Source organism: Rhinolophus hipposideros (genome assembly GCF_964194185.1).
Source record: "Rhinolophus hipposideros genome assembly, chromosome: 10".
Taxonomy (NCBI): Eukaryota; Metazoa; Chordata; class Mammalia; order Chiroptera; family Rhinolophidae; genus Rhinolophus; species Rhinolophus hipposideros.
In genome coordinates this window covers 74,612,889-74,634,698 of record NC_138056.1, presented here as the reverse complement: position 1 = coordinate 74,634,698, position 21,810 = coordinate 74,612,889, and the positions used below count along the sequence as shown (strand labels likewise).

Here is a 21,810-nt window from a genome sequence, read left to right as displayed (position 1 = left end):
TGGACTTCTTTCCATACTCAGGGTGATAAAGAAGAGGCATGTTTTTCCTAATACATTTACTTGGTGTCTCCACCTTTTTAATCATTATCAGTATCTCTATCTCTGGATCTACACCTAAGTGTATGTGACAAAACTGTGGCAAATAGAGGCTTCCGAGTTAAACAGAAAACCATCTTTTGTTTCTGTGAGCCTAAAACATTTTGTGTCAGAGAGGTTTGTATTCAGAATTTTACTTATAGATAATTTAGAGGAATGCATCTTTCCTATATTGAGATATGCATAGAATAATAGAAGAAACATGAAGTTAGTTAGGTATATATTTTTTGCATGTAAAAGTTAATAATAGCACTCATTAAAAACACTAGCTAGAAAATCTTCATGAAGTTAGTTAGGTATATATTTTTTGCATGTAAAAGTTAATAATAGCACTCATTAAAAACACTAGCTAGAAAATCTTCATGAAGTTAGTTAGGTATATATTTTTTGCATGTAAAAGTTAATAATAGCACTCATTGAAACCACTAGCTAGAAAATCTTCTATTCCTTTGTCAATATAATTGTTATACAAGACTGAGATACTATACCGTAAATACTTACTCTTCTTCCTATAAATGCTTAATGTGGAGAAACACATCCAACAAGCTTTAGGAAATTCCTGTCTAGTAGTTCACCTATAGCCACCTGTTTTAAAACAATCAAAATGTTCATCTGCACTAGTGACTTGATATTTAGAGAAAATAAAAAGTATCTGGGCTGATTAAAAGACTGTCCGTCAGTCTTTTGAAATGACTCTATTGATCATCTCATCCTTTATAGAAGCACCAAAACACTATATTTTACAAAAGAAAAATAATCAGTAAAGACAAATGACTTAATAGTTTTCCCAAAAGGAAAACTTGAGCTGTGCCTCAAAAATTATATTTCTATTTATCCAATTACAGACAGCAACATTAATATTATTCTTTTAAATGTGCCCATAAAAGTCACATCTAGCAAAATTGAATGAGATATTTTACTCATTTCGACATTCTTATTTTGCTCTTTGTCTCCCTGCTGTATGAAGTATCATTTTTCCGAGGAAATATAATTCTAAGATTGGAAATCATAAGCCTTCCTAATTTTTAAAAATAAATCTAGCCTAGCTTGTTGACCTTTAGAATATCCTACCTCAATCATTCCACGTATTTACCAACACATTTAAGGTTACAATAGTAAAAGTCTTTGAGGATCAGAATACAATGTTGCAGTTATTTTTATAGTAAAGATTGTACTTATCTATTGGCTCACTTCTACAAGCCTAATTGCTTAAAGTAGTTGTCAGAATCAATGCAAAAGTGTATAAACAGTACTGTATAATAATGGTTAGTTATTTTTATTTGTTCATAAATCTGAAATTAAACAGTGGGTCTGATAATGTTGACATTCTTTTCTTTATAGTTTAGTTGATCATTTGGCATAGGCTTGGTCTGTATGATTAGACTAATGATCGAATGTAGAGGTATTACTGGTCCTATATAAAGAAACATTCCTTTCTATTTTTGAAGGATGTTTCTTTTTTCCCATGACAGTAGTGCTGAAAAGTTAATTTCCTAGTTTAGAGTTCAGAATTTAAAGACACTAATCTGATTCATGTCAATAGTTCTTACATGGGGGACATCTATGAATTTCACACAGAAAGGGACTTGAATGAAGTATAAATTATAGTTTTATTTTATTGGCCATCAATAATATGTTTATAAATAATGCAAAGTTTAGCTAAATGTTTGACATTAAATCACTGTAAAGTGAAAGTGACTAAGATAATTGAGAATGATCTAAAGCAAGAGGGAAAAACCAACCCACGTTTCCCTTTTTCTTCTTTAAAAAATGGCATCATTTCAGGTGACCGGGAGGCCAATGTTTATTTTACAATTAACAAAAGATAAAGGACACTTTCTGAATATTTTTAGATGTTCATATTGTAGCTAAAAATAAACAAGTAGAAAAGTAATTTTTACACATTTCTTGGCTATGGAACCAATTCAAGTAAAATTTGCTTTAGAAATACAAGGCAGAACACAAGTAAAAGTAGTGTTGTTGAGGTGTTGGGGTATTGTGTACCATTTGTGTAAGTCTCGGGGTTAGTATGTTTACGAGTTTCCTGACACATTTTGTGTGTGGAATCTACTCACACATGTACTTCTCTGGAAAGAAGTTTTTCAAGTGCTCTCATTAGATTTCCAAAGTGGCCCATACAGAAAATATTGAGAACTGCTACTGGCTGGTTAAATAAGTGAATGACCGACTAAAAGATATCTGGAGACTGAAGTTCACATTACTGTCCTGCCACTAATTATTTCTAACCCTAGATAAGTCACAGTTATAATCTCATCCTCCCTTTCCTCATGAATTAGAAAAAAAAAATAGTCTAGATTATTTCCAAAAATTTTACACTTAAATCCTGCAACAGATAAAGGACATCAGTGGAAAAAGCAGTGAAACCTGAATAATGTTTGTAATTTAGTTAATAATAGTATGCTTTTATTAATTTCTTAGTTTTGACATATGTACCAGGGTTTTGTAGAATGTTAACGTGGGGAGAACCGGAGTAAAGAATTTAGGGGAACTCAACTGTACATAGTATCTTTACCATGCTTCTTTAAATTTGAAATTATTTCAAAATAAAACATTTATTTAAAACATTATTACAGTTCTAACATCTAGAGAGACTGAGAATTTATTTTCAACTTAGATAATAGTGGATCTTACATGCTGTTGGAGGACCAGTGAATTTTTTGGGGCCTGGAAAAACAGGTTCAAAGGAAAACTTATCTGGAGGTAATGTTAGAATATGGAAAATTGGCATTCATTAATGTTTAGCTTCTGGTGTATAATGCCATGATCAGGTGTCCACAGTATCCCTGAGGTGGTCTCCCAAATAGGACGCATGTCCATCGGATACCCAACAAAATCTTTACAACATTATTGAATACCTTCCCCAAATTAATTTTCAAAAAAAACCCTTAGGCCATCTTGTGGTTACCAGCTCCTTCCAAATCCCTTCACCTTTCCCCTTATAAATAAAAAAAAAAAAAAAAAAAAAAAAAAGAATATGGAAAATTACAGGAAATATGACTATTAAGAGGACACAGTGTTGTTCCAGGCCTGAAATATGGTCATGAACTAGAACTGTGGTAGTAGGAATAGAACGAAAGTATACAAGATATGAACACCTTTAAAGAAGTAATTACACAGCCGACCGGGCAAAAACACATAACTATTCTATGTATTGTGCGGTCACCACTGAGCCTTAGAACTAGAAAGTCATTTTTAACTCATTTTTAAAAATAATCCCTTCTGATCTGATTTTTTTTGCTTTTGAAGTTCTTTGGGTAACTTTTGGGTTAGCGTGTAATCAAATTTCTTCTAAATCAATTTCTCTTTCTCCCTGTTTCTCATTTAAGCACATTGTTCTTGAAAGGAATTCACAAATTTTATATCATTAAAATTGATATAAATGATATCATTTCTATAATTATATATAATAACAATATATCATATTGGATTGTTTGTATATTGTATTATTACATTACGTAAATAGGTATGTTTCAATTCCCTTCGAAACAAAGCAGTCTACCTTCCAGAAAAAAAAAATGACCATGAATTGTATTATGAAAATACATTTTAATATCTGATAAATAGAGTATGTTTGGAGAAGTAATTTTTAAACTAGAAAATTAAAAGTGATCTCAGTTAGGACCTGGTCTTTATCAGTCAGTTCCTCTCCCTGTTCTTTTGTGTGTAACACTGTGCACTAGGAGAAATCTCTGCTCTAAATGCTATGCTCAAGAGTCTTTTTCATAGCTCTGATTAAAGTACAAAGATTCGCATGCATTAGTCACCCACTACTAAATCAAAATTGCTCTGTAATCAGCTTTATTGATACTGACCCACACAATAGTGTTTTGCTCTGAAGATCTTACTTGAGACATATTCAGGTTTGCAAGTCTAAAACTAACATGACCCTCTATAATCTGAGTAGTATTTAAATTCTCAATCTCCACTAAATGTTAGAGCTGTAAATAATCTTTGAAATAAATTAGATCCAAATCTTTCTTTTTCCACAAGGAAACTGAGAGAACCAGAGAATTTAAATGACTTCACCAGAGTCAGTAGCTAATTTGTTCCTATGCCACGTGTACAGGGTGGGGGGGACCCTAAAATGTAAGAGACCAGATTTATAGAGTTTATCTACCAATCTCTTCACCTATCTCATTTCTATTTACTACCTTACCTTAGTAGCTAGCCACAAAAATTAGTATTTTTGAGAGATACCAGTTTAGGGGAATTTGCAAGGAATGTTTGCTGTAAAACATTGTTCAAGAAGAGGTGAAAAGAAATGGGAAAAAAGTTTTCTTGAAGAAGAGGAAAAATGTTTACCTTTTGTTTTCTAGCCACTAAATATTTTCCTCAGGCTGATTTGTCCTCTTTGGTACTGAAGTCATTACAACTCTGTGTATTCTGACAGTGTATCTAGGCTAATTCTGCTTTTGCTTGGTTCAGAAATACATAAAATATAGGACATAAAATTCTTTAAAATTGATTCTGGTTCTATTTTTTATTTATTTATAATGAAATCAATGAAGGATTGTCCTTTCTTAAAAAAAAATAAATGTTCATATTTTGTTCTTTCCATTCCATCCCTTATCTTTTTTACTGAAAGATCAGCATGATGATGAATTTGTTCTTATGAAAGAATTTTGGTCTGAGTAATGAAAAAATGTGAGGCAATTACTATTTAATTTACAAGTACTGATTATAGTTATGTTTTTTTTTTAAGTATTAACAGGATGTGGAATACAGCATAAGGAATAGAGTCAATGGAATTGTAGTTAGTTATCTTTTATAATCCCTCATTTCTCATCTTTTTAAAAGTTCTGCCTTTAGGCATACAGCATTTTTGAGTGTTTTGAATTTTAAATCTTGTTGGTATTTAGTCTGTTAAATGGAGTTTTTAGGCTGTTAATGGACAAAGTTGACAATGTCCACGGAAGCCAGTGGTGTGGAAGCATCTTTAGCTATTCAGCATTCTAAAATTCAGGAATTTAGGAGGCCACTCAGATAGGAAATGCATGCCGAAATGTGCCCTGGGTAGCAAGCATCAGGCATGCAGACCATGGAATCCATAGCATGCGTGCTTTGCCCTTAATGGTGACTCAGTGTGGCTGCAGGAAGAAATGAGCTGGCATGTTACAGTCGTGCCTCTGAGGCTTTTTGCCTTAAAATTCTCAGGATACATTCAGGGAAAGTATCCCTTTTTGAGAACTTATTCGTTAACCTAAATATTAAAACCCACAAAGTAGCGATCTTATAAAATTGTCACAAAATGTGCAACTTAAAATGTTTGTAACCTTAAAATGCCTAAAAATTTGGTGAGAGCCTTGTGTTTTATTTCATAGCGAGCTAGACTTACTTTCCTTATTTGGACAGCAGTGTTATTTTCAGAGAATGAATCATTGAATTTCAGGAGATTTTATGCTGCCTATCTGACTGAATAACTATAGTTTCATTGGTCCTATCTTCACACTGCATTTGATGTTAGAGTAGTGAAGCAAAAAGCAGAAATACAGAGCAGACAGAGTTCCTTTTTCTACTCAGGTAGAAAAAAGAAGGTGAATAGGAAAAAGAAGGTGAATAGGAACACTTCGAAAACATAAGAAATTTTCATCTTTTTAATTTTCATTTTTCAGAACTGTCATCCTTCTCAAACATTCAGATATAGAGTCTAAATCCATTATAATTAGAATCCAAATGCATTCCTTAGCAAAAAGATATTTAGATGAATAATTAGTAACAATGGAAACTTCTAATTTAAATAGCAGATTGAACACCTGAATTTATCATTAATCTCTTCTGAAACAATACTAAAATGATAAAGATATAAAAGAAGTATAACCCTCTTCCAGCATGTTCACACAAGGAATGGAGAACTTAACAATGGAAGAGAACAAGATGGAAAGTGTATACATGAGTGGTATTTGTCTTAGTACAAAGGAGAAAGCTGAATCTCAGGTCCTACAGAAAAAAGTACAGCAAGAAGCAAATATATTCACTCTAAATCTAAATAGCAACGGGGGGGGGGGGGAGGCGGGAGGGGAGAGAGAGAGAGAGAGAGAGAGAGAGAGAGAGAGAGAGAGAGAGAGAGAAGTTAATTAGAAGATTAATGTGCGAGGTCCAACATATGACTGAGAGGAATTCCAGAAAATGTACAAGAAGTAGAAACCATTCCAGGTATTTTAAGCAGAAAAAGATTTAATACAAGTAATGTTGTGCTTACAGAATCAATGGAAAGGATAAGAGAACAGGTTCTCAGCTGGATATATTGAAATAATGAATCCAAAATATAAAACTGACTTCTTAGGCGAGCTCCCAACTCTGAGGCCAGCACAGGAACTATAATGGTCTAGGTCTGGAGCCCTGGCACAGCCAGACCAGCCTTTGAACATCAAGAAGCTGAAAAATGGATGCCTAAATATGTATTCCAGTGATGAGGAAGTTAGGTGAAAAAGTCACCAATCTGGGCCATTTCCTTCACACTCAGGAAGCTAGAAACTGGATCCTTCTTCTGAAAATTGTAACCTTGGTAGCCAGTGTTAATAGTCAGTTGCCAAAGGAAAATAGAATCTACTTCACCTCTGCCACTCAAATCTTGGGCAAATTATTCTAATTGTGGGAACCTAATAATTACTTAGAACCTTAGTGCAAGGGAAATTGGGAAATGTAGTTTCCAGCTGGGAAGCCATGTGTTTATCAAAAACTCTATTACTAAGAAAAAATAGATTTTTTGGGGGGGAAGGGAAGTAACTCTGGTAGGATATATGTGGTTTGTTTTCCTGAGATATTGAACCAAAGAGGCTGCAAACTCAGGCAGGTGAATAAAGGGAGATTAAGTAGAAGTCTGCATACTGAACAGTGAGATTCCCAGCCCATTTCCTCCATTGAACTTCCAGAATGCCAAAAGCCAGGTGTCATCCCACAGCCATGATTGGAACATTGGTATTGGGCAAATTGGTCCAAGGGAAAGACACAAAATATATGGAGCCCTAATGAAATGGTCAGGGGAAACCCACAATTCCGTAAAATTTGCCGTAAAGCTTCCAATCAGGTCTTCATGCCTTCCACTTAAATAGAAAGAAACTTCTAAGGATGTTAATAATTTGTTGAATGCCTTCAACATGAAAGAGAAAGACCAAAATAAACAAGCAATGGTGAAAACCTGGGAAAATGGGCCCTCAAACAAGAGCCGAGTGAATCAGAGATCAGCTTCATCTCTGCAGTAGTGAGGGAGCAACTCCGTGAACCTCCAGGGAATCAAGCTTCCCTCACATGCTTCAGGGCCACCCACTGGTCCAAAGCTGCAGTGAATTTTCATGTTGAAAATCAATTTGTAGAGAAAACTCTGTTGAGAGAAGGAAGAGTGACAGGCAGGTAAACTAAGAGTTGTGTGGCTTCATAATACTTACTGTACATGTTGCCCACAGGTTGTATATCAATCAGCTGGGGATTAATTTAGATTTATGTAGAATCTAAGCTTCCATATCAGTCCTGAGTTGCTGAAGAAATGAATTGTTAGGCAGAGCTTTAGAGCCAGCCCTGGGACTTGGGCTTAATAAAGCATTTCAGAGGGATCGGAGGTTCTGGGGTAATCGGTGTCTAGAATTCTTAATCCCTGTATACACATGTGATCATTTATTCAGCACCATAACTCATGTCTTCCCCAGGCAGGCTGTGTCAAACATTCCCCCTGACCTCCTGCCCAGACCCACCAGTAACTCACTCAGGTTGTCCTGCTGGAAATCATTTATACAAAGCACATAGACGTGTTCATATATACAAAAGCCTCAAAATCCTGGCTCTCACAGGAGCTTGGACCAATTTATCCATATGTGCTCTCATTTTTATTATTGAAATATAAAACTATGTTTATTGACACCAAAATATTTACTTAGAAAAGAATAAAACCCCATAAAATCTGTTGTCTGTGTGACTTTTTAGCATGGTATATATGAGATATATTTAAAATGTCTAGAGATCAATTCACTGTGAAGTTTCCTCCCAGCAAAGTGCAGTGAATTATTTAGAAATCCTAGTAGCCAAATCAGCTAGTGCACACTCCTTTTAGTCATTTACAAGTATATACTTTCATAGATGTAACCCCAATTTGTTTTTCACTGTGAGAAAATCTGTTATAGCAAAATATAAAGACCTTGGTGAAGCAAACAAAGTGAAAGAGAGAAATTAGAGGGCATAAAATATAGGGAACGAGAAATGTAGCCTTCTTTTATTGGTTGATTGTGGGTTTTTAAGGAAACTTGCTAGAAAGATTGAGCTTATGGTCTGTTTTATGGTCGGTGGAAGTGAACTTGATGCTCCGATTCCTGACTTTTGTATTAAGATTCACAGCGATCATCTCTCCCATTTTCCTACAGAATTTCTTCCTTTGGATTGTATCCTGTGTGGTCATTATAATGCCTTGTATTGCTGATTTCTTTCTATCAGTATTTTTTGTCTTTTACATTTTAGATGAACTCATTCTGTGCATCCACACTTACTTTCCTCCATTCAGAGTACTATTTTAGCATGTCACAGGCACTCAACAAATGTGTATTGATTGATTGACATCACTGATTGACACCCACGTGTTACAAACCAATGACTGTTCTAATTGAGCTAAGCAGCTAAGCAAAATTATTATGGAATTCATTGCTAAATTAAACTATTAGAGAATCTGAACATATATCTGAAGTGACTAATTACATAATATATGTAAAGAAAATCAACACCTGTGAAAACAAAAGCAAAGCACACAGTACTGACAACTTCCATTTTGATTGTCACTAATGCCCCACCTACACCAGTTTAGTTGTTTTGTGGTGGAAAGCTGTCGGTGCCTGCCGATGAGACCAACAGTCCCTGAAGTGGGGAGTGAGGATTGAGAAAAAAGAAGAGAGACAAAGATGGGATCGGGAGGGCAGGCAATTCTAAGTAGACTGCTGCAGTTCTAAGTAGAATGCCTCAGTTCTAAGTAGAATGCCTCACCCCAAGTTTATTTTTGCAGCTTATATACTCTGGGCATCAAAAAGTAACAGAACTGTCTGCAATCTAGTAGTTACGATGTTTGGATAAACAAGGGCTTGTTTTTTGGCCAGCTCCAGCACTTCCTGACCTTGTCTGGTTCTGTGTTCTCAAAGTAGCAAGTTTTGCCTTGCTGGGAGCACAAACCACTCAAGGAAGTCAAAGGTTCAACATTTCACAAAACAACACCTGCTAGCACTTCAGCACCGTTTCCCACGGAAAGCTATCTTCGTGTTGTCTTAGTATTACCTGTAGGGCAGCTTGACTAGGAATTAGCAGATCTCAATCCCAGTTCTAGTGCCACCACTGTTTTGCTACTTCCATGAGCAAATCACTCTCATTTATTCTGGACTCACTTTCGCCTTCCATGAATTGTCAGAGGAGAGAGAGCATGTTTGGCTTTTGAATAGGGTTATGTTATATGGATGAAATGAGATAAGGCATTTGAAAGAATTTTGAAATGTTAGCATGAGCCTCATTTCCTTATGTCCCAAGTTAATATAATCATTATGTGATGTTTTTTAAGGAAGGATGAATTGGAACTATTTTTTAATCCTTTACAAAGCCAAATACTACAACTCTGGTTGATAAAAGTAAGTATAGATTGCTCATATTGCAAGAATTGTTAGTACCATCAACTGTTATCTTCAGAGAATATTTTTTATCCATTAGCAATGTTTGAGACAGAATGATTATTTTTTCTTCTTTTCCTTAGTGTATAGATGATTATCACTGCTTTTACATTTTCGCATATCCTTTGTTCTCCCTCCACACATTGCCTTTTTTGACTTTGCTTTCTCTGTCACCATGGTTCCTTCCCCCAACCCATCTCTTACATCGCACAACTAGTTAATGCGAACCTGTCTTAAGAGGATGAATCCTTTTTAGGGAAAGAGTTTGGCTCCACTGTGCCTTTCAAATGAAGTCTAAACTTTTAGTTTAAGATTGCAAAAATTTGTCTTAACCTACTACTTCAATCTTAACTCTCATTCTTACCTTATCCTGTGATGTTATCAAATGGTTGGAAACCTGTTGATCCTGTTATAATTTGCTTCGAAACCTTTGATTCTGTTGTACTCCACATTCACTTGTTGAAAGTCTTCTCATTTTTCAGTACCATCTCTTCTATGAAGACTTTGCGGTCCTCCCACTGCAAACATTTTTCCTCTTCTACACTTTAGCACCTTCTATATGAGTATCTACCTTTCTTATGATACATAGCCTGTTCTGTTTTATACTTTTTTATAGTACTGTAGTTTTTGTTTGTTTATTCAGTTATTGTTTTCCTCTTCTTTTATTCCCTGTTTCTATCTCTGTTGATAAATCTTTGAACTTCTTTGGTTGCGTTCACTTATCATTATATTTAGAAGAGTGTCTAGGAGATTTTTCTTGTGCAATAGGAATCAGCCCATGAGAGTTGTTGAATTAAATCGAATTGCTGGGCCACATTTTTAAGCATAAGTATCAAACTGAACGTTTCATAGAACTGGACAAGATTAAATTTCCAGTGTTAGTGTACTAGGAAAGAGTCTTTAACTGTGACTGGAAGGGAAAGATTAAGCTGTTGGACCAGTAATGCTAGTAAGTTTAGAAAACGTGGAATGCCAGAAATCAGTAACAGATATCAGAGACACTGGAGTTATACATGTTGTTCTACAAAACTAAATACTTGATTTACGTGTCTTAAGACATAGGACACACATTTAAAACTTATCAAGAGCCTACAAGGACATAAAAGGAGTGCTCTAGAACCTGGGCAGGTTTTAAAAACATAAAAGGTAAATCCTTCATGTTTGAATAAAAATTTGTATTATGGAGTTTCCTTAGCCTTTTGTTTAAGGAAAAAACTCAAATTTGAGTAAATATTTTCAAGTAATGTTCTTTAGAAATAAATCAAGCTTGAACAAATATTTTTAAGTAATGCCAGGAACAGCTTTGTATAATTATTATTACTATTATTAATAACAATAATACATGACGGATCTTTCCTGAGAAATAACATTTCTTAGTATTTGGAATCCTATGAAGGCCACATCCATACAAAGATATAGGGGCGTTAGCATGAACACAGTCCCTGATTGGCTTCCTGAGTTTTTAGCATTTCTGTACATTTATTTACATTTTTCTTGCCTATTTGATTCTCATTATCTATATTTTCTTCTTAGATTATTAAAACGGGAAGAAAGTTTCACATTCATTCCTCGGTCCCGAGAAGAGCTTCCAGACAACTTTCCAAAGGAAATCCCTGGGATCTGCTATTTTCTGGAGGTAAGGACTGGTCCTAAGCAGCCAAAGCCTTCTCTTTCTTCTTCGAGAATCAAAAAGGTTTCCTACAACATCGGCACCATGTTCCTCCGGGAGACGAGCCTCTGAGACCTGCTACAGATCAAAGACTTCTCCAAAAAGCACAAGCCCAGAGCATGGGTCACGGCAGGAGAGTGGAAAGAGATTGTTTTTCACTGCTTTGTTGAGAACAAGCAGCAGAATTTCTGTTATGTCAGGCAATAATCCTAGAAAAAGGTGGGTGATGACTGTCAGTAAAAAAACAGGAGGGTGGTGGGGGGGAATAGGCGTATCTATCTATATGAGTGTTTTGGGTCATATATATTTTTTAATTACAAGTACGAGCCCCCTTTCAAAGCTAACTAATAAATAGATATCATGGTTTCTTGTTTGTCACACATACAGGTATGTTGCCCTATATATTTATATCACTTTTGAGATCCAGTTTTGATTATATATTCCTACATTTAGTGAGTTGGTATGTGAAGACTATTTTCTAATTTTGTTTTTCTGAACAAACATTTCATACATATATCATGGCAGTGTGGTAAACTTCCCGGCAGGAAGAACTATAATTCAGCAAAATATTTTAGGAATATTACTTATTTTTATACATATCTCTTCTTCTAGATAATTACATTTCACACAACATTATTAGATTTTCAGAATCTGCTACTGTATAGCTGGTATATTATGTAACTCTAACCTATTAATTCAATATAGTTTAGTTCTCTAGAGACATTAGTGCTTGGACTGAGAATACATATAACCAAGGATTTCAGATGCTGAGAAAGCATTGTATGTCTGCTTAGTAAATGTATCTTTTAGATTTAATTAAAGGAGCATGGAATCCAGAGGAAATGGAATTTCCTAATAGCAGATATGTCTGTAACCAAGAAAGGTCTTTTTGCCATCTTATAACAAATATCAGTTAAAATAAAATGCTTTCTACATTGGACCCTTTTCAACTGAACACTTACAAATACAGGTAGCTTTTGCACCATACTAAACTAGTACGGCATCCTCCTAATGACATGTTTGCACTCCCTCCTCCCCATCCCTCTTCCTGTTGGAAGCCTCCTAAGGCCACTCTTGGGAGCTAATTCCTAGATACTGGCATTTGTGAGAAAGAGGTGCCAGACATTTTGCCAAGAGTGTTGTTTCTTCTTGCATAATAAAAAGCAAGGAGAAATTACCTGTTTGTATAGCTTTGAGGTTAAAAAAAAAAATGTTCTTCTGCAGTTTGATTATTGCTGCTTTTAAATTCAGTGAATCACCTTCAGAATACTGAAGCAGGTCGAACCTTCAGACTTAGTATTCACCATAGTTACAGATAGGCTTCCATTGCATGTTCCACTAAAATAAAGACCAGCTCCCAATAATTAACACTGCATGAAAATATTATTACAGACACTCCCTGAAATTAGGAGCACAGTGTGTCCAGAGTTTTTCTATTTTGGATCAGATATACAAAACCTAAGTTTCTATTGAAGTTAATGAGCTGGAACTATTTGTTTCCTTGAAACCTTGGGGTGGCCGTTTTCTTACTCCAGTAGGTACACTCACGCGTAGCTTATGTCTACTGAATGCAGTGTGTTTCTTCTGGTCAGGCATTCCGGCTGCGTTAGATAGGTTATGACATAACTCAGCTAAGGAGCATGTTAACGAGTATCCAATGTAGTCTGTGAGGCCTAATTCATGTTTTTAAGTTCTCTAAGTGTGTAGATAGAAGTCACACTTAGATATGCAAAGTATTTGTTATGATGGTGATGACTTTTATACCTGTTGACCTGTTCTCGCCCTGGGGCTTATGAGGACACTAGTGCATCAGTGTTCCTACATTCTCTGAATCCTTGCCTGTCCCTCTCTTTCCTGAGTCTATGTCTCTGTTTTTAACCACATGGGGTGAGAAGGCCAGAGTGTTTACAGGAAGCCGTGTAGTCTGAGGACAGGGTGCATTCATGGGCTCACAAAACTCTTCAGGGGCCTAGGAGGTTAACACACTTCCTTCCCAGGGAACAGAGGGCCAGGTGTAGAGTCAGTGTGGACAGAGCAGGCTGGGAACACCTCAGGCCTCAGGCCTGAAAGAGGAGACACCTTAGCTATGCTCATGGGCTCCTTCTAGCACAGGAGCATGGAGAGAGTACCAGGGTCACGGCAGTCACTTAGAGCTGATTATGATACGGGAGGTAAATCAGTACATGTTTTGGTGGCGAACAACGTGTCTGTAACCATACGGCTGAAAGGGCCTTCCAGGAATCACCCACTCTATTTCTCTGCTTCTTGTAAAGATTTGTCTAAGCAACTATTCTAAACATATGGCTATTCTCTCTATACTTAAGATCCTCCAGTGGGAGCATATTTTAAAAGCATCATTGAAAAATTATCCACTTTCTTACCCAGTAATTGTAATAAGGCCCAAGACAAGAACTGTATATACATTCAGTTTGTCAGAACAATAACAAACTCTTTCTTGGTTTCTATGATTTTACTTGGTGAAGAGGTAGCCGTTTACATTGTCACAACTGTCACAATGCAGGAAATGCCAGAGATCTCTTACATATCACAGTCAGGATGTAAACTACATTTTTCATATAATATAATCCAAATATATCTTTGAAGCTATAGTCTGAAGCAATGGTCTAATCTGTTACCTTTTTGCTAACCTAGTACAGTTTATTATATTTACACTGTTGCTATATGTGTTTGCAACGTACGGTTTAACATTCTAGCTGCAATCATAGAATTTAAAAGCTGCAAAAAAGCATTATATTTTTGTTCTATATAATACAGTCCACATACATCCATTAAGAATTGTGACTATAATAATGGGTGGTAGTTGGTACTTCATCTGACTAATATCTATACATTATTCTCACCTACAAACTATTATACACATTATGCATTTTGATGAGGCAGATTAAAAGGAACTTAAATGGATGTCTCATTAGAAATCAAGTGGTATTAAATTGGGGACATGGCTTTAACCCACTCTAAAAAGGATACTTGAAATATAATTTAGCTCCTCTGCTTTAGTGTTCTTTCAAGCAATGAATTTGAAGAAGTCACTTTATGACTAGCCATCAGTACCAAAGCTTTTCATTGGCATCAGTATTATTTTGATAGAGAGAGATTGTCATTGTTTGCAGATAAATCAGTTGTCTCACAAAGTCAGAAACCCCCATGTGTATCCAAAACGTACTGTGCAGTATGTGCTTTGTGAACCTTAATAAATTGCTAACATTAGCCATCATAAAAAGAATAATACTCTGCCTGGAGAACACATATAGTGGGTCTCTTGACTGTGCAATGTGTGTGGAAAAGGACCCAATTGCTTAAAATCTGCCTCAATATTCATCTCTTATCTTACATTTTAAAGTATTTGGAGCTTCCTTTTTAATACGTGATTATATGTGGAGTCCATTGAGCTCTGACCTACTAAGCTTGAGAATGGGTTCATGGACTCTGCACTCCCAATGTAAACGCTCATAGTCTCACATTTGTTCCTCTTGTCCACTGACAATGGTCTCAAGAACATAGCGTTTTACTGAGAAAAGGCAGAAGTGGGTGCCTTTCCAAGAACAACAAAGCAAACCAGGACAACAACTTAAACAAAAGCACTCATATTCAGAAGTGCAGCAAGGCTTTTAATTTTGCAAATTTCTCCAAAGGGTTATAGCAATAAAGCAAAATTAAATCAGTACGTACAACAGGCAAGGCCACAGAGAATTGGAAAACTAAGAGGCGGTGTTTTGTACAGAGTCACTCTGCTACCAATTGAAATAGTGTATTTGAGGTTGTGAGGTATCAAGATTGTGAAATCTATTTCAGGGAGGCTCCTTGGGTTCCTGACTTGCTAAGGGCAAGTGATGTGGATCATCAGGCAGAGAGTTAAGTCTCTACACACGGATTCCCATCTTGTCATGCATTTTGAACACTAGAGAGCCCATGCCCAGACCCTCTCTCACTCCATGCCGTCCCTGGAACCTACCCCACGTCCTCCAGTCTGGCCTCATCAAACACCATCCTCTCTGTACCTCTGAACATAACATGGCCACAGAAAGAGTTTCTGATGCCTGTTTCAGGCCGATAAGACGATGCACACAACTTCAGGCCCAAGTAACAATGCACTTCTGAAGTGAACTGACCATTCCCAGTGGTGCTGGGACGCAACTTACATCTACAGCTTCTCTCTGCTTTTTCTTCAAAATACAATCTGACTCCGAGCGCTTGGTATAACTTCACTGAATGTTCCATTAGAATGAATTGTAGATGACTCTAAATCGGCTTTGAGTGTCACCAGATGCCATTCAGCCAATAGTACCTATAAACCCAAGTCCAAGAACTAAGCGCTATATTGTAACCTGGGTATTTCTATTATGAGATTACAAATCATCAACTATAAAAATTGTTATTTCAGAGGCTTCTGTAAATGTATCTTATTAAATCGAGCCTCAAAACCTAATGCATGGGAAACTTAACTATTAAAGTTTAGCATACTCCATTCTGAATGATGATTCTTTATGGGTAGTTCTGATATGAATATACTTAATTCACATCCAGTTCATTTAACATACACATAAATTGCATTAAAATGATTGAACAAATTTTATTGTTAAATGGGTAAATTGACCCCATCTCTGGACTCAATTTGAGGATCCTCCTGGTGGTGACTGAAGAACAGACACTGATATTAAAATCTGATGTTATATACAGATTAACATAAATCTTGTGAGAATATACTGAAATAGTGTGCAAAATTCCTTCCTGATGTAAACAATTGAAACCTAAATCTTAATGTCCCGTCACTTTTCTGTTTCCTTCCTTCCTTTGTTTCTTCTTTCCTTTGTTTCTTCCTTCCTTCTTTCTTCCTTTCATTAAAAAAAGGCATTGATATATTTATAACACAGAAAGTATCACAGCCAATCTCATCTAGTAAAATAGTTTTAGTTTTATAAAATAATGAATACTCTGTTTCTGTGTGTATTTGTTGAATGTAGCTATTTCAAGATTAAATGGAGTGACATTTTAGAAGGACTTGGTATGGCTTTTAGGAATACAAATTACTGGGTTTTACCTTCAGAGATTTGGAATCAGTAGATCTCAGGTGAAGCTAGGAATCTGTATTTCGAAAATCACTCTAGGTAACGCTAATATATAGCCAGATTTGGGAATCATGGAAGAGTATTCAAATAATCCCAATTCCTAGGAATAAATACAAGGTGACTGAGATAGAAATAATATTATTTCATTTGAAGTTATTTTGACAGCTAAATGCTCTGGGCTTCATAGCATTATTTCTTTCACAAATTTTAAATTTAGCTTTGGTTTCACATTTATGGTCTGCTTCCTAAGTATGAGTCTTCAAACTTGCCAGAGACAGAAATCAACACTGATAAGCAAGAGGGATGAATATTGCTCACTATAGGGCTATTAGGCATATGGTACCGCTTTCCTAATTACTGCCAGAGCTGTGAAGTATATCACAATGTTTGCTGATCCTCACTGCTGATGAACTTTTGAACAGAGAAGCAAATGTCGCAGTGACAGCCTTATTTCTGAATGCTTTGATGTTTATGTTATGAAAAATCACCAACTTAATACTTACTCTCACTCTGTACTTTTCACGTTGAACTGTACATTTATCTAAAAATGATTCCCTAGCAATACCTTATAACAAACTTTCAAGCAATAATGTAAGCCATGGCGGTGATGCCATATGAAACCTGCACTTCTGTGCACTTCATAGAACTTTTTGGGAAATAGAGACATGTTTCATATAAGCAATAATAAAGCTTGTGTGGACTTTTAAAAGCTATTCACCATTGTACTATAGCAAAATGAACAGCAAGTGATGGCTTGTGAAAATTATCTGAGCAAATGACAACATCCTTCATCTGTCTCAGAAGACATTTATTTACACACATACTATAAAGTAATATACTCCTATCAGGTTACTTTTGTTGTAATAATTTTTAAAATACCTATCATAATGTGGTTTCTGTTGCTCTCAAGAGATTGTGTGTGTGTACGTGTGATGCTCAGATTTTCAGATCTTTGTAACGTATAATAGTAAGGAGCAGTTTAGGATGAACATATGAGTAAAGTTGAACATAGGTTGGATGAGTTGATAGAGGATGTAGGCTTTGCAAAAATATAGATGGATCTTTAAGTGTTGATTTGATGAGGTTTTAGGAGATGAAAGATTAAAGATAAAAAGAGCTTATTACCACTTTTTTCTATGATGGCAAATATTTAGTAATCATAATAGTATTAAGGCTTCAGAATATGGTTGAATGTCATCTATAGTATAATTACTAAACATCTGAAAATGATTATGTAGTCATATTGAAAATAACCTGCTCTTCTCAGCTACTTTGATGATAGTACTAAAGTTTGTAGATTTCAAAATGAATAATTTACATTTTTAGTTTTACTTCTTAAAATATAATTTTAGTCAAAAGTGGCACAGTCAGTAATATTCAATCCTTTAATACTTAAATTACTCTTTCATCATTTAGAATAATGTATAAGGATTATAGCTAAAAGCAACAGGTAAATTTATATTACACTGAGAATCTTCTAAGCATCAGATTATTACTCAGCAGTCATGTAAGTTTAGGATGCATTCCTAAGCCTCTAAATAAGATTGTAGCTCCTATCACTGCCCAGCCAGGTAAACTCTCTTCTAATCATGAATCTGAACACTATTAAAATGGTGGGCGGGTTTGCTAGTATTTTCAGTTCCGATTACCCACAGCAAAACTTGTTAGCATTCGGCCCACAATTCAGAAAAGTCCCTTGTAAAAATCAAACAGGGTTGATTCACTGAGAAAGTTTTGACAGTTATGTTTTTGTGTATCATTGGGTGCTTAACCCTTAATATGCATGCTGTTGATTGTTATTAATAATAAAAAATAGTTCATTTGAATCTATTAAATGACAGTGAATGTGTCCTCTCAGTTAATTCTAGCTGCTGATCAATCAGATCATTCTTAGTGTTAGACCTCAGTGCTGTTACTTATTATTTGAAAGCAGAAGAGACAAGAAAAACTAAATGGCAAGCCTGAGTAATAGCTTGTTTCTGATTTTGATACATATTTTAAAATATAAGAATAAAGGACTCAGTTATTCGATCTTCCTCTGTGACCTTTTCACTATTTGGAGATAAAGAAAGGATTCTGTTAAACGTATATTTTACTCTTGTCTATTAAAGGTAATTAAGTATAAGTAGGACAGCAATGTATTAGCTGTGGTAAAATCAGAACTGTGCACAATGGTTTCTCACCCACCCCACTTTTTAAAGACGGTTGCTCCCGTTTTGCTCCCTGGCAGTTACTCATCAGGCATAGGACCCTGGGACAGATGGATGTGGTGGGATCGGCAGGAGCTTTAAATGAGAGTGAGCAAAGAGATTTAATTTTTTTCTTCACGAAGGTATAGATACTCTTAAAGGAGAGGCAATTTCCATAATAGATACATGTGGTTTAATGAAAGCGAAGTTATTTGACTGCTGGTTATCTTATTTTAAAATGAAAGGAGAAAAATCCTTTACAAGCCATTTTCAGTATTCTTAGGAGATAGTATCGTCTCAGCAGCTGTACGTATCAGTGAAAGTGGGATTAGAAACTCACAGAGCTATATATAGAAACTCTCTGAAGGTGGCAGATAGAACTAACCTTGGTTTACATTGATGAAGGTAAATGAAAGTATCAGAACATCTGGACTGAAGGAACAAAGAAGGCCAAATGCCAGCTTTGCCGTATGTCACAGAAAAGCAGCTAAAATTAGTACAGAAGAACAGACTATCAGTGTGCAAATGGTAGTAAAACAAAACATTTTTTCCTATTTTTTAAATTAGTTTCAGGTGTACAAAACAATGTAATAGACATTAATCATTTATATGCCTCACATAGTGATAACCAAAACATTGTTTTCCTTTTACACCATGCCTGACTGAGCTAACATCCAGTCAGAAAAATGTAATTTGATTTTATACATCATTTTAAAAATTCTGACATTATAAGAAACTATCTTTCCCTAGTTGGAAAATTTAATCACAAAGAATGAAAAATATTTATTCTGTGTCCTAAAATCTATAAAATCATTTCTGGGGCTATATTATATTCCATATTTTTCTTCACATTGTTCTCAAATGGGGGTTTGGCTGCTAGCGAAACAAGTGCTCAGCGTTAGAGTAATAGAAGCCTTTATGGCCCCACAGTCCTCTCCATCTCACTCAAGGATGCTCCAGAGAATTGGAACCAGGGAGAGAGTCACCCCACATCACTTCACCCTACATCTGTGGGAGAAGTGGAGATGCACTCTGTTTTCCAAAATTAAAAGTGATTAGGTAGTCTCTCAGTGTTATTCAGACATGTTTCACTTACATGTAATTGGTTAATTCAAGCAGAGTTTAATTAGAACAGAATTTTTAAAAGGAGGAAACCTGAACAATTTTTAAATCAGAATTATCAGTTAGAAAAATAATTTAGGACAAAGATTTGCTGTCTCAGAAGAGTCAAGTTACTTATATCAAAAAGTCAGAATGTTAGAGACTTTGGAAAGTTTTCTAAATGTATCAAGTTCTTCAACACCGAGACAGAAAAATAATTTTGTTGATGGACCCCTTAAAATTTTATCTCCTGGAGATAACACATAACTAAATTACATTTAAATTATTTTTTTCTCCATGGTTTTTGTTTGTGGCAGAAAATAAAGATGTAGAAGATATCATAAATATGACAAATTTACAAATTTTGGCATTGATCTATGGTTTGCAAATTTGGTAACATTCTTTTACTTAAAATAAACTTTTTAACAACATAAGGGTTAAGGATACCAGTCAAATAACACTATTCAGACTTGTGCACATTAGGATATAGAGCAAAACATCTCAAATGTCTCAGAATAAAATCTAAATCAAAGCTAATTTTGGTTCAAATCATTCGAACAACAAATATATTTTTACATTACCTCTAACAAGAAACCGTGCGTTTCCATACCCAATGAAACCTCAAATCCTAGTAGAACAATTCTTTTATTGCCTCCAAAGAAGCATTTCTCTATGGTCAATATCATTAACTTTCAAGGCTAGCAAGAGAGTATGGCTCTCTTCTGAGACCGGGGTGATATGTATCAATATACTTATATATAATCACTTAAAAGTCCCCTTTCCCTGTTTTTTTTGTTTGTTTTTTTGCTTTTTTAACTCAAAGCATCATAGTTAAAGTGAAGCACAATATTGGAACAACCAGATAGTTTTCAACAACATGAAACCCGTCTTCAATTTTTATTGGTATAAGTTACTGTGTTGAAATCAAAATCTAACCTTGGCTTGGATTCTCAGCTAAATAGCTTTTGTATTATTTGTCTAGAAGGTATTATCAAGAAGAAGAAATTCTTATGGTAGATCTCATTCTAGCCAAGAAGGTCTAGGTAAACTAGATGACTGTATAATTATCTGCAGTAATTCAGGGAGTTTAAAAAAAAAATCCTTTGACTTTTGTTCTTGTTGTGCAAAGCTAATATTAGTGAATGGCAGCCAAAATTGTTATTCCTATCTTTTTAATTGTATCACCAGGCACTTGCAAAATTCATCCTTTTCATTTATTATGTAACTCAAAAGACCTGAAATAAATAGGTACTCATTGCTTTTTCTTTAGATCCTTGAAAACATTATTTTCTTTTCTGTCTAAAAGAATTCTACTAAAATGCAAGTAAGTACCTGACTATGGGAGGTATTCCATTTTATGAGCATATATGAAATACTTAGATAGATTCAGCTGGACTGCAACAAAGAGAAAAAAAGGACACCAATAAGGAAGATAAAAAGAGAAAAGTCAAACTTTGCCTGCATTAAAATTATGTCTATAGCCCAACCCTGCTAACCTAGAAGAAAGCTAAAAATAGATGGTAAGGCTAACTGATTACAATTGACCTTTGAATAACACAGGGTCCACTTATACATGAATTTTCTTCAATAAATATACAGTTGGCCATTCTTACCCCTGTATTTCACATCCGCGGGTTCAACCACCTGCAGATGGAAAACAGCATTTTTAATCTGCTGTTGGGACTCTGTGGATGCAGAGCGTCAGCTGTATGAATTGTTCTACACTGTGTTATAACAGGGACTTGAGCATCTGTGGATTTTGGTACCCATGGGGTCCTGGAACCAGTGCCTCTCAGATGTTCAGAGACAGCTGAGGTTTTTGGGGGCAGTCAAAAGTTATGTGGGGATTTTCAACTACATGGGGATTGGTGTCCCTACCCCCCCACACACATTGTTCAAGGGCCAACTGTATAGATATTTAAATGCAGTATTTATATTTAACAGAATATCATAAAATTTAGCATGTCAGACTTTGGTAAAACAAACAAGAAACTTAAGAAATATGTTAATCAGAATGG

The 21,810-nt window shown here is 35.4% G+C and overlaps 1 protein-coding gene across 1 annotated transcript in view; it reads left to right on the top strand.

Annotated features, from left to right (window-relative positions):
* Positions 1–12,615, top strand: part of GUCY1A2 (guanylate cyclase 1 soluble subunit alpha 2) — a 284,653-nt gene extending 272,038 nt beyond the window's left edge. The window contains exon 8 of the mRNA XM_081065007.1: positions 11,280–12,615. Coding sequence (XP_080921133.1) covers positions 11,280–11,487 — 208 coding nt within the window. The 3' untranslated portion in view covers positions 11,488–12,615. The remainder of the gene's footprint in view (positions 1–11,279) is intronic.
* The last annotated feature ends 9,195 nt before the right edge of the window (positions 12,616–21,810 follow it).